General features: G+C 42.6%; 1 protein-coding gene across 3 annotated transcripts in view; it reads right to left on the bottom strand.

Moving 5' to 3' along the window:
- Positions 1-5,728: 5,728 nt before the first annotated feature.
- The window catches only part of PELI2 (pellino E3 ubiquitin protein ligase family member 2), a 64,100-nt gene continuing 55,848 nt past the window's right edge, over positions 5,729-13,980 (bottom strand). For all 3 annotated transcript variants that reach the window (XM_066321572.1, XM_066321574.1, XM_066321573.1), the window contains 3 exons: positions 9,551-9,748; positions 9,064-9,252; positions 5,729-6,337 (listed from right to left, as the gene is read on the bottom strand). In XM_066321572.1, coding sequence (XP_066177669.1) covers positions 5,771-6,337; positions 9,064-9,252; positions 9,551-9,748 — 954 coding nt within the window. In that variant the 3' untranslated portion in view covers positions 5,729-5,770. The remainder of the gene's footprint in view (positions 6,338-9,063; positions 9,253-9,550; positions 9,749-13,980) is intronic.

Genomic DNA, 13,980 nt, shown 5'->3' with positions numbered 1-13,980 from the left:
TGAGTAGAAAGGGGATAAAAGAGTAAAAGAAACCATTTATTTTTGAAGTTGTTTATACGGCTTTTTGCAAATTAAAGTCAAGCTCTGACAACCAAGCAGCAGGTAAAATAAACTGAAGGAGTCAGTGACAATACTGAGATAATATTTTAATTTGTTTTGTATTTTTTTTCCTGTAAAATGGCTTGTACTTCCACAGGTACAACAGCAAAAGAAAATTATTCCAGTCCATTTCACACGGTGTATAAAAAAAGATCATTTTACAAATATACCCAGAAGTTGAACAGCTGCTCACACTGCTTTAAGGTAAACATCACCCTTCCATCACACAGGGCTCACTGTGGGAGAGGTTTTTCCTAGGGCTCCCTACAGTGGATCTAATCCATCCCCATCCCTAATCCCCAGGACACCAGCAGGAGGAACTTCAGCTGACTTGGAGACTGCCTTGCCCACCAGGAAAGTATAAATATGCCCCCAGTGAGGGAATCTGGACAGACATTAGGTTTTTTCTGGTGTTTGGGTGTCCAAGCAGCTCCTGTTTTCTGCTGCCAATGAACAAAAACTGAGCAGCACAGACAGTGAAGCTCCATCTTTACTGCCAGTCCAGGATCACTCCACTGCTCCTCCAAGATCCAGCGTCCACTGCACTAAGTGGGACACAGTCTGCAGAGCCACTGTGATTCTATCCCAGAAACTACTCCCTCTCCATCCCCACTCCCCAAAACCAGCCTTACCTTCTACATTTGTCCTTCTACCTCACAACACCAAGTGTGCAGACTTGTGACGAGTGCTTAGAAAACCCAGAATGATGAGAAAAATCTGTAACAAGACACTGCAACCCCGGGTTGTGTTTTCCTTCCAAGCTGTGTACCTTCCTTTCCATTTGTGTACTGCAACTGCGTGGCTAAATGGGAAATGAGGAGCCAAGGACTCACAAGAGGGTGAAAAACTGAGGAAATGAGGAGGAAGAGCCAGGTCAGTTTTCCTACCAGGCTAAAAACGGATTTAAATGCCAGCCAGTCCTCACCACAGCTGGGTCCCTACCAATGGTTCTCTAGTCCCAGGAAAGTGTCAACACTGTGCCATGGAGGAACAGAAACATGATGGTCTTGGAGAGGTTTCCTTCCACTTCCAGAGCAATGAAAAAATGGTGAAGAAGTCACCAGCTACTGCAAGAGCACGAAAGGGAGAGTGACCACAGCAAACCAGATTTCCTTTGAGTGGTGTGAACACTAAAATATAATTAAGTTCTCTTCACAGTTCCATTGCAGTTCCTCACTATGACACACTCAGCATCTCTGAAGCCAAACCCTCAAATTCCAGGAAGTGCCGTTAAAACACCAAGGAGCGTCTCACTGGGAAGGTCATGGGTTTTCCACAGCATCCCAGAACTTCCAATCAATCTCAGCAAAGAGGAGAATCCTTTTCAGAGCCACGGATGAACAGCTCCAGTCACATTTCCAAGCAGTTCCTGGCACGCCTTTGCTTCAAGGTGCATCTGTCCCTACTGGATCCAGCTCAACCATGACTTTCATCTCCTCTGATCCCCATTCCCACCCTCACAATGGAAAAAAGATTCTTCTTTAATTACTTAGGCTGTACAGTACTGACTCTACCTTGATGCACAAAATGACCACATTTGAAAAAAAATTAATGCGTAAGACAATCCTGGGTGAACTCTCCTGTACAACTGGACAACAATTCCCAGTAAGAACAGTGTTCACCACTCATTTTATTTAGACTTCAGTGCTCTCCCAAAAAAGTGTCAGGGAAAAAAGGAAGTGTTCCAGTTCCAGAATGCATGGATATGACAGATAGAATCTTAAAAAAAAAAAAAAAAAAAAAAAAAAAACAAACAAACAAAAAAAAAACCCCACAAAACCTAGAAAAATGCTTTTAAGTTATGGAAAGCTGCTTTTGAGGCATTCAAATAGAATCGACATGTGATAAAAAAATCCTTATGGAATACATTGCCAGCATTGGAAATGAGATAGAAGGAACATCATAACACTGAAATAATGAATAAACTTGTGGGTGGTTCTCAAGTTTACTGACTCCAGTTTTACTTATCCACAAATTCCTTTTTCCTATCGAGGTACCAGAGTAGAGAAGAGGCTTCTGGAGCTGAGGCAAGGCAAGGGCTAAGAGCTGAATGCTTCTTCATTTCACCAGAGCAGAACACCAGAGCAGGGTCTGAGGAAAATCACGTTACAAACTCTTTTGCCTCCCCAGCAAATCCAACTCTGTGAGACAAGCCTTGGAAAATTGCTTCCCAGAAAAGAATCCTGCCCCTGTGCTCAGCCCTGCTGAGGCACACCCAGAGTGCTGTGCCCAGTTCTGGGCTCCTCAGGACAGGAGGGACATGGAGATGCTGGAGCAGGAACAGCAAAGGGCAAATCCTCCCATGAAGATGAAGGGAGTGGAGCCTTTCTCAGGAAGAAAGGCTGAAGGAGCTGGGCATGTTCAGCCCCTAGAAGAGACAATAGAAGGGACTTCATCAATGTGTATAAACATCTAAAGGGTAGTGCCAAGAGGATGGAGCAGGCTCTGCCCTGTGGAACAAGAGGAATGAGCAGGAACTGATGCCCACAAGTTCCACCTGAACATGAGGAAGAATTTCCCTGTGTGGTGGCTGAACATGGACCAGACAGGGCGTGGAGTCTCCCTCACTGGGGCTATTTCACAGCCATCTGGACACAATCCTGTGCCCTATGCTCCCCTCTTGAGCAGGGAGGAGGGACCAGATGAGCCCCCATGGTCACTTCCAGCCTTTTCCTTCCTGTAGTATTCGTTGTGTTGTACAGAACTGCCAACAGCAAAAGAGAAAAAAAAAACCAAAAACCAACAGCAGCAAAAAACCACCTTGTTTAAACAGCTTCAAACACACTTCCCTTGGATACAAACCATTATCCAGTGTTCTGCTTCACACAAGCCAAACACACCAAGCCTGATGCTGTGCTGTGTTTCCAGTGAGGATTCTTTCAACACCGTACATTCACTTCCCACACAGAGCAGGAAGAGATCTGAAGCCCTGAAGCAGCAATTAAACTGCACCGGTGAAGGGAAGGAGGAAAGCAGCCAGGGAAGGGAGGTGGTTGCCTGGGAGCTGGGGTGTTTTCCAATCCGTGGGGGCTCAGAGGAGACCCCACCATGTGCAGACCCTGCTCAGCTCAGCCTCAGAGCTGCCAGCAGAGCCAGGAATGCTGCACATGGAGCTGCAGGGCCCGAATCCAGCCAGGAGCAGCTCCCCCGGGCATGTCTGGAGTGTCTCTCGCGAGGAGCAGGTGAAGATTTCCAGAGCCCAGGGAGGGGACGAGTGAGGCCACCTCTCCCAGATGAGGTATCTGCTAACCAGGAATGACGCTGCACTGTCGGACCTGAGGAACCTGCACAGGCTCAGGAGCAAGGAAGAGGCACCTTCACATCTGGAATTGAAGGCCAAAGGTGTTTCTTCCCCATCTGGCTGGGCTGCCGCACCCCGTGGAGATGAGCCACAAGGCTGCCCTGTGGGAATAAGGACTCGGAATACGGAATCACAAGAGGATCTCTTTGAAAAGGCACTAGGAAGAAGCATAGAGTTGTAGGTTAACAAGGTTTATCCTGTTTCAAATCACTGAGTGGGACAAAAACTGTACAGTTTGGGGCTTTTAGAAAAAAAAATGCTGCAGAGTTACATATTTTTTTAACAGCAAAAGCATAAAAAGGAAAGTAAAGCTATTTTCAAATTATTTAAATGCTGAACATGTATATAGCAAAATTATATTAAAAACAGCAGCAGACAAAGTCCATCCCATCACCGTTGGCAAGGGACATGTAAAATGTTTATAAGGTTAACTATAAAACAATTTTACAACCAAAATATGAACAGGCCAATTCAAGTATATATATATACAGAATATATTAAAATCATATAAATTATATATTTATACAAAGGGCACAAATATAGCAAAAAGCTGTAGTTGATTAGACAGAACTGAGCTTGAATGATCAATTTTATCTAGAGATGCTATAAATTTCTTCCAATTTTTTTTTAAACCTGGATAGATTGATACCTCAGATACCAAGAGTCAGAAAGCATAAAGAAAAAAAAAAACCCACAAATCAAAGAGTTATCATTCTGCATGAAATGACTCTAACAGTGGGCAGGGTACACCTCATATGAAATTCTGCTTGAAATTCTGCTTTAATTATTTCCATAGTAAACATTTATCAGCTCTCTTAAAAAATCAGGAATTTCAAGTGATCCACTTCAGATGTACCACCCTGGTGCATGTGTTTGATTACATTTGAATGTTGTTTGATTTGCAAACATTTGGGGGAAAAAAAGAGATACAAACACAACTCAATATGCAAAAGAAAAGGTGACAGATGGCAGCAAGTTGAAAAGTGAACAAAAATGCTCAGCTGAACTGGAAATGATGCTCTCCCTTCTAGTGAAAATGCTTTAAAAGTGAGTTTAAAAAATAATTTATTTAAAATTGCGCTTTTTTTAATTTCAAAACATAACAGCAAATAACCGCAATGCACTGAAGCTCTTGAGAATCTAAAAACAGTCCCAGCCGTGGGCTTAAACACAGACGAAGTGCTTTCCTGAATTCAGGTTTATGTAAATAAATTCTGTACCAGCTATACCTAAGTCTCATGTCATGCTGTGGTACCACCCCTATCATCACTGCAGTAAAGCCTGGACACGTCTCTGGCTCCATCAGGGTGCCCAGAGAAACTGTGGCTGCCCCTGGATCCCTGGAAGTGTCCAAGGCCAGGCTGGAGCAGCCTGCGATAGTAGGTGTCCTTGCCCATGGCAGGAGGTGGAACTGATGAGCTTTAAGGTCTCTATCAACCCAAAAGATTTTGGGAATCTGTGGCCTCCACTCACCCTAAGGTCCTGGGTAAGGAGCACTGAGGGCAAGCAAAGCAGAAATAAAAAGGCCAAACTGCACACACATAGCACATCAGCTTAAACCCCAGAGCTAAGTATGGAAGAGTAAAGTGGTTTCACCAGATAGAGGTTAAATGGAAAAAAAAAAAACAAAAACAAAAACAAAAACAAAAAACCAGAAAATAATCGGTCATCTCCCATACCTAATAGCCAGTGGATATCTATTACACTGAAAGGAAATCAATGTAAACAGGATTTCCTCAGTTTCAAGTAATCTTTGATGCCTTTTTGGCCAGCTGTGTTTTACCATAACAGATATTTTAATAGCTTTTATCCTCTACACTTTAGGCAGCTAATTTTTCTCTTACATATCCAATTATCTCTAGTGAACATTCACCTATGGTTGTCCACACATTCTGCATTTGCTCCTTGAGAAACTATTCAAGTTAAATTATATTGCAAATTAAAGAGTTACATTCTGTATGTTCCTTCTAGATTTGAAAAATAGGTTTTAAAGGCTTGTCAAAGTTTAGAAGAAAAAACCTTTCCATTAAAAAATCTTAGCTTAAAAAAATCATTTAAGACACCTTTTTCTGATCCAGGGTACTAATAAAAAGATTACAAATATACTACGATTTGACCAAGAAGACTCCATGAATATGCTGCTTTTGAGCATGCAACACCACTGATATCTGTCAAGTTCCAGGTATCAATGTATCCCAATTCTAACACAGTCCCTCCATTTTCCTCATCGCTTCCCCCATCCCCACCCTACCGCCCCCTTATTAATAATAACATTATAAAAAAAGGTAAAATCTAGAGTTAGTGGCAAAAATCTTCACAGTAAAACCGTTAAAGAAAACTTTTTATTGTGGTCATTGCCAAAGCGATTTCTCAGTCGATGGGGCCCTGAAAGATGAGCTTGATGCAGTTGTGCTCCCCGGAGAGCTGCGTGGCGCAGAACGGGCAGGCGGGGTGGAAGGCGTGAGTCCCGTGAGGCAGCGGGATCTGGGACCAGTACTTGGCGGATTTCTCGGAGCACACGTGTCCGCAGGGGGTGAAAGCGTGGGTGGGGGGCCCGGCGTCCACGTAAAACCCAGCCTCGCAGCCCAGCCACAAGGGCACGTAGGGGCCAACGGTTCTGCACATGGGGCACTCGCGCTCGTTGGCCTCCGTGTCGCTGCGGTGGCCCCAGTTGTGGTAGCCGTGCACGTGGCCGCAGCTGAGGTAGGCCCAAGGCTGCTTCTCCTCCACCACGTCCTTGCGGTTGATGCTGGGGAAGGCCAAGGTGTTCAAGCCCACGGGGCACTGGGGCCTGGCGGCGTTGATCTCCTGCCGCAGCGCCTCGATGTGTTTCTGCGTCGGGGTGTGCAGGAGTCCGTCCGCCGTGCGCCACAGCAGGGTGGCCCCGCACAGGTCGATCAGGGAGCCGTCCTGGAGGATGTTGGTCTCGTTTTCTACCTGGTGGCGGGACACAAGAGGAGGCTGTTAAGCCTGAGAGCTTTTACAGACACCACAGCATCTTGCTCAGCATTTAACCTCCACAGATGCTACTTAATTTTGTAGTTATTGTTGTCCTGAATCCACCTCACCTCCTAACCTAGATCTAGGATTATAATGAGCACTGGGCTCTTATTCTGTGCTTGTACAGGGGATTTGCATTTGCAGTTGCAATACAAATTATTATACACAGTCTTTGGGCCCCTGAGCATGCATTTTTTTCCTCCAATATTGATTCTCTGTGCCTTTGTCATATTTCAGTAAGTCCTGATAGACTGAAGAAAAGACGTGCCGTTCCCTGAGGGCTGCATTAGCGGATTCTCTCCTGGAATTTTTTGCCCACACAGACTGACAGAAGCTGCTAACACACTTTAAAAAAATGTCCTTTTTGGACTAAAAACTGTTACCCAGGACAGTCCTGCCTCCCAGATACCATTTTTTCTGGGGTTGTGGCAAGGGTCAAGCATTTTGCACAAGCATGAGCTCTCAGAGTGTGCCTTAGCAGCAGCACAGCTACCCACATGGCTTAGCACTGCAGCAGGCAGAATTACCCGTTGAATTTCTCAGGTGACAAATTTGAAGCCACACAGGCTCAGCTTACAAACAATTACCCACCCCACTCATTAGGCCTTTTATTCAATGAGGTATTCCAAGCAAACACAGGCTCAGTGTGCACTGCCTAAAGGCGTCTCTCTCATTAAAAGCAGGTACTTAAAACATTTTCAACGGATTATGCCAAACACATATTGTACTTGAGTGAAATATTCTTTATTTTAATGTCATTAACATATAAGCAACCTGTGCTTTTGCTATCAGTTCATTAATGAGGGATACATATTAAAAAGGCTCTTTATAAAATTAAAGAGAAAAACAGACCTATTGCCTGGCTTTATGCACAGAAAGCATGCAGAAAATACCACTAATGCAGAACAAATAGCCAAATACAAACAAATACATTAAGTAGGTCACATGAAATCATTACATCTGCCTAAGAATACTATGAATGATAACCAATTTAGCATTTACATTTTAATCCAGTTTAAATTCACAGATTAACTGTGGATCATCCATGCACAAAACACCTCAGTGGTACAATACAGACTACAGATAAGAGGTCACCAGTGCAAAGTAATTCCAGCAGAAAAATGTAGTGGTTCAAGCAGAGATGAGAGAAGCCTTGATCTGATGTTCTTTTCAGATAATTCCTTCACAAACAGCAAAGCAAAAAGCTCCCTCATATGCAATGTGTTCAATTCATTATACAGCCTGCATTTGGTTTTATGAACCCAATCAACGAATACTGATCACATCAACACCACTGTGCCATGCAATTTTATTTAAATGAGAATTCAACTCATGCTGGATGCAGGGAGGGGGATTCATTTGTTTTGCTGTGCCTTTCTTTAGCAGCACTAAAAAGGTGTTTTGCTAACCACGTACAAAGGCTGCAATTGCCACATCATCTGTCCAGGTCCCCAGGCAACATGTGCCTGCCACCATCAGTGTGACAAAGCAATTTATGTCCTGCAGGGTGTCTGCTGAAAGCAGAACAGCCCAACTCCATTCTCCTAACTTTTTCAGCAGTCAGTTTTCTGCAAAGCTAGTGGCAGAGCTGCAAAGTCAGTTCACTGACTTCTCTCCTGGTTTTATGTGTCACAGGACCCTCTGGCAGCTGAAATCTCTCACTTCTGGGAAAGGCAAAGCCCATCCTGCCTCACAGGAGAAAACAGGAATATGCTTCCAGGGCTCCTCTTATCTTTCCAGTGGCAGGCAAATCAAACAGAAGCTGCCTTACCCAAAGTGCTTTTGCACTAAAGTGGACTCTTCTGGCAGTACTGCAAAAGATAGCTCCCCATGCAGCAACTTCCAGACACCACCATGTCCCAGCAGAACACTTCAGAGATGGAGATTCCAGAGCAGAGTTTATTTAGCTTTTACACTCTGTGCTATTTCAGTTGGGAAAGTGGAATTAGCAGAAAGTTATGAGTGCTCTCCCATACTATCAGTAACAGAACAGCAGAGCAAAATCTGCTGTAACACACAGATTTAGATGCTTGCAGTGCCCACTATTCAAGGACAGTCAGCCTACTGCCTCTGTAGGAGAAGGGAATACAATAGGGAATACTAGGTGACCTCATCCCTAATAAATAACAGCTGTGTTAATTAACCAATACAGCCTTGTCCCTGACAAGTAATAGCTTTATCCAATAAGGATGAGTGAGATAAAAGAGGGGGTTGGTTGGTAAGGGGAGGATAATCCTCGAGGAGCATGAAGGAGAGATTCATGAAGCAAGATCCTGAGGAGGCAGAATCACTGCTCTGAGGTCAGTCTGGCTCTGCAGTTAGAGCCTGTTGCTGGAACCTGCAGTCACAGTCTAGCTAGGTTAAAGCCTGCAGTCACAGTCTGCAAACTAGTCCCTGCAGTCAGAGTTTAGCAGGAAATAACCAGCAGTCTGAGGCTGCAAGGCAAACCCACAGTAGGATCTTGCTGCAGCCAGAGTCAGTGAATGGTTGGGGTTAAGATGGCAAAGCCGTGAAGAGGAAAAAACCAGAACATTTTCTATGCTGTGTTTTACAAGGAGTCTGTGCCTCAGATCATTTCTACCCTCTAATAAGAGGGCTGCTGCAACCTGCCTCCATTCAAAGCCAGGAAAACAGGCACCCCTTGATTAATTTGAGTTACTTACCAGTTTGCCCCTCTGCTGAGCAGACCTGGTCTCCCGGAGCGTGTACACATCCCCACAGACGGAGATCTCCCGCCACACTCCGGGCTTGGACTCCTCCGTGAAGCCTCCTTTGGGATGCATCACCAGCACCCCATTAGTTGTCAGTCCATCCATGTGGCCATCGGGGTTTTTCCACTTGGCCGCTTTTTCCTACGTGTGACAGTCACAGTGACTATCAGAAATACATCAAACCAACCTAAAGAAAATCCACTAACAGTTACTGAAGTGCAGCTTCATTGTTAAAGACAATTATGACCACGCGTCTGTCCTGGTGATAACTAAGACATATAAAACTGCAGTTTCTACTTAACACTGCAGCTGGTGCATTGGAGTCATAAAAGTCTAATGACAGTACAAGTTATCAACCAATACAAGGAGATTTGCGGGCTTGAAAGTAACAGAATATAAACCAGAGCTTGCTCATATCATCATTATTAGCAGTACTTACACCAAGAAATATATTTTTAGATGAGTCAAATCCAGCTGCAAAGATCCTTGCTGTATATGGTGGGTTCCTGTCACAAACAATCCTGCAGGCAAATCGGGAGATAGTGCTCTGGGTAATCTGGGTTTCATCATTATTTTGATTTCCTGAAATAGTATCTGTTACTACAAAGTCTATGGGGCTTTCTGTAGACCTTCCAACCTGCCAAAAAAAAAAAAATTAAGATAATGGTATAACTAGAAATACCCACAGAAATAACGAAGCACTGAGGACACAGTTTTTGCCAGGTTAATACTTCTGTCTACTGAATTTTTGGATGGCAAGATCCACGCAGAGACTAACCTGCATTTCCACATTTGTCCTAGGCAGAAATACATCACACACGGAATGACAAATTTTCGCTTACCACAAGGGATGTTCATGCTTCCTTGAAATAAATCAACAGAGCTGATCTGTTTGATAAGAGTATTGCCACCAAAAACGGTATTATCACCTTGCTATTTCCTCATCCAACCACAGCAAATTACTTGCCACTACATTCTGTCAGCTAAGAAAAACCTAGCTTGGATTGACGAGTTTTATTCACAGTTTGCAGTTCCAAATACATTGCTATGAATATAAAGGACTTTTCTGAGAACTTGGTTATTTTGATATAACAAAGAGCTACCCACCTTCATGTTTTCAGGATTTGTAGTCCCAGAAAGAAGAGTTTTCAGGGAAAACCCACCATGTGATGAAATTTATTCCTAATCATGTACATGCATGACTAACAGAATTAAATAATTTTCTCCAGTTGGCACATGCATGACTAACAATTAAATAATTTTCTTGAGTTGAGCAGAAATTAAACACTTATCAGTAGAGAGGAAGATTTTTCTATCTCGTCAGCTAGAATTTTTAATTCTTAATTTGGAAACATCTGGGATAGAAAACTTCATGACTTCATGGATGGAAGGATCTGACTGCCAGACAGTGAAGCTTTATCAATATTTCTACAGGCAAATTAATGTTACACCAACTTTCAGCTTAACTGGGAAAGTGGAGCTGAGGAACAAGAAGCGGAACAGAATATTAATTTTACAGACACCTTATGATCAAACAGAATTAGAAATACTCTTCACATGAAACTACCTTCAATGTCAGGTATCTACACTGATATTAAATAACCTCCTCACTAAGCATGATCTCACCGTCCCCCAAGAAGTTCCATTCTGCTCAGATCTTGCTACTGAAAGTCAGCTATGGGGAGCCATGTATGGTACCGTCATTAACAAACATCTTTGCAAACTAAACCTGCTTTAAAGAAACACTGTTCAAGAGTCAAGGAAATTATATTATCCACACCCAAGCCTTGTCACAACTGGACTGATAGAAATAGTGCAGGGATCTCTCCTGTACTTCTCTGCTGCTTCAAGCTCTGCTTTGCAGGGTTTCACTCTAACACACGTCAAAATTCCTGTCTCCAGTGACACATCCAGTTACTGTCTCCGTATCAGAGGGCTCAGCACAAGTAGAAAATGGGATGAGCTCCCTGCACAGGAAATACTCAACAAGGCCTAATCAAAAGCGTACATTTCAGTTCCTCACAGAAAGTGTCTACTAGAATACCCAGGAGACAGAGTTTAGAAACTATTTAATATGGGATATTTCTGATTTATAGAACTTGACAACTTGAAGCTAAATCTTACAAAGCAATATTCTTCTTCCTTTTACAGTATTATTTCTACCAGGTTTCTATTTCCCATCCAAAGCAATTCCTGCTAAGAGTCAGCACTGAGCAGCAGCAGCAGGAACCTCATGAATAACTTTTGACAATTCTCTATCTGTACATGGAGTCTCTTAAAGGATAATCAATAACAAATATGAAATTAATTTGTTCATAACAAGTTTCTGCCTCTTGCAGTCTCTGAAATAGATCATTCTCTCAAAGCTTTTAGATGCAATTAGAGAAAAAATTGCCTCATTTTTCCTTAAAGGATGAGAAAGCACGCAAGTGTGTGCTCCCAGCCTCTCTTACATCACACTAATCATTCACCATGAAATTCAGATTTGTTTGGATATAACCATTAAGATCTATAAACAATGCATCTATGCGTTTTTAAATCTCTAGAATGATATGTAATATTTTATATAAACACTTAAGTACTTATCTCGTTTGTGTCACAAGTATGTCTATGCAAAATCAAATATTTTAAATATTTGGTTTTCTTCCCTTTTCCAGTTGAGAAAGCCTTCTAGAGGATCAGTCTCATGTATTGTGCTACTTTTCAGCATTTGAATTTATTTGAAGTAGTCTTCAAAAATCAAGAATTTGGGATTGAGATTACCTGAAAAGCAAGAGCCTAAGAAATAAAATGAAAACTTGATGCTATCAACATCCACCCTCCAAAACTTTTAACTCATCTGCTGCTGCAGTCAAACCAGACTAATTGACACCAAGTCAATTATTCAGAGCTGATTTTGACACAGTTCGTTACTCATTTTTCTCCTGTTTTCCTCCACAGCACAGACTTTCCTCTTTCCAGCAAATTTCAGGCTGCTTTTTGGGACCCTTCTTGTTAACTGTGTCGTATATGTCCAACAAGAACCCATAAATGTGCCAGGTGCTGCAGAGGCAGCAAGTGTTGTGTCCTCTGCAGGTGATTGTTAAAAGCTGTATGAGAGGGAGGCAGTCCCTGGGTTTGCTGCGGTCTGCTGTCAGTAAAACACTGCTCCTGACAAGGCAAAGCCTGCCAGCACACAATTTAACAGCTGCAGGTTCTTGGGCTTCAAAAGAATTTCACTCTGGTGAGAGCGAGAATTGGATTCTGCATCTTCTGAAGGGCTGTTCTTCAGGGGAAGAAAAATCAATGCTTTGTATTGAATGTACCTGCTTCTTGTATAAACTTGTAGTTATTTAGGGTAGGAGATGCACATTTTGCTTCTTTGTGGTGGCATGAACAGATATAATCAACCCATTCTCACCCCATCAAATTGTGAAGGAACAGGTTCAATTTCACCTAATGCATCATCAACAGAATGGTTAAAATCTGAAGAAAATCTTCATTTATAGGAGCACATGGATTCTGGAGTATACAGAGTCTGGGAGATGCCAAAGGAACACATTTGTACATTCTTTTTATAATGAATGAAGAAATCTGACTGACCTGGATGTCACTAAGACAAAGGTGCATAGCAGCATTTGCACACAGATTTCATAATACAGTCACATTTAAAAGCCCCAAAACCAAAACTACAAACAACACAGCAGAACAACAGCACAAGAAACACAGTGGGAATAAAGAACTAAGAGCCAAGTGATTTGCCCAGGATAATAACACATGTTAACTGCACTGAAAGTGGGGCCTCAAGGCTCAGAATAATCCTATGGTCCAGGAATTATCCTTCCCTTTTCAACTTCCACATCTTACACAAGCCAAGAACACAAACCTGAAAAGAAAACATCAAACTCCAAGGACTGTCTGACCAAACAATGCCTGACCAACAACGAAATTCTACTCTCTGGATCAACAGGAGTGAATTTTGTCATCATGTACCACAGGGCTGCACTAAACATCCTCAAGTAACTTTTCTCCAACAGGTTCAAGAGAACAGTTAAAATATAATGGCTATTTATAAATAATGGAAACCTCTTCAACTGCTCTGGGTTCAGTGGGGAATTATTGCCACAGTCCACCATCAGACCACTGCTGTTTCCACTCTCCCCTGCCATCAGCCCCTGCAGGCCAATGCATGGAATCCTCAGCAAACATCCAGAGAAACCTGAATCAGGACACAGCACTCGAGATCACACAGAGATCAAGTCACAGCAGGATCCCTCACACATCCCAAGACTGAAATGGTGTCTTATCCCCCCTCAAAAAGCTGTATCCACCACTAGGACATCATGCAATAAATGTCTATCCGGCATGCCTAGAAAAAGCAGTTGTTCTGCAACTCTTTATTCATTTTTTACTGTACTCAAGAAGGGAAAAAAATCCAGCTTTTAAAAATGGCATTTCGAGATTTATAAACAGGAAAAAACTTTTACTGTAGCTACTCAAGAGCTAAACAAGCATCACACAGTAACCCTAATGGATGGGTTACATTTTTCTTTCACTAGTCAACACAGAAAAAACCTATTTCAGTTCACCCTGGCTGTTCAATCCTTCATTCTACAGCAAATGAGTAAGACTGGGTTTTAATCAATTCCTATTTGGACCCAATAGTTTCAGTCACACTGCAAAAATTTAATATAGAGCAAAACACAGAAGTGAAGAGAAGCAACATCTCCAAAGAATTATTTCCTCTCTGTCAACAGCACTCAACTGCTGACCCTTCTAAATATGAAAGGCCGAATGAGGAGGGATAACAATTCCTGGTGAGATGCTCTAATTAGAGGTCAAAGATAACACAGACCTGACCAGACTAGAATGAAAAAGGTTGTTTGGCAT

Source organism: Sylvia atricapilla, chromosome 6 (genome assembly GCF_009819655.1).
Source record: "Sylvia atricapilla isolate bSylAtr1 chromosome 6, bSylAtr1.pri, whole genome shotgun sequence".
In the NCBI taxonomy this organism is placed as follows: Eukaryota; Metazoa; Chordata; class Aves; order Passeriformes; family Sylviidae; genus Sylvia; species Sylvia atricapilla.
This window is presented reverse-complemented; position numbering and strand designations above follow the sequence as displayed.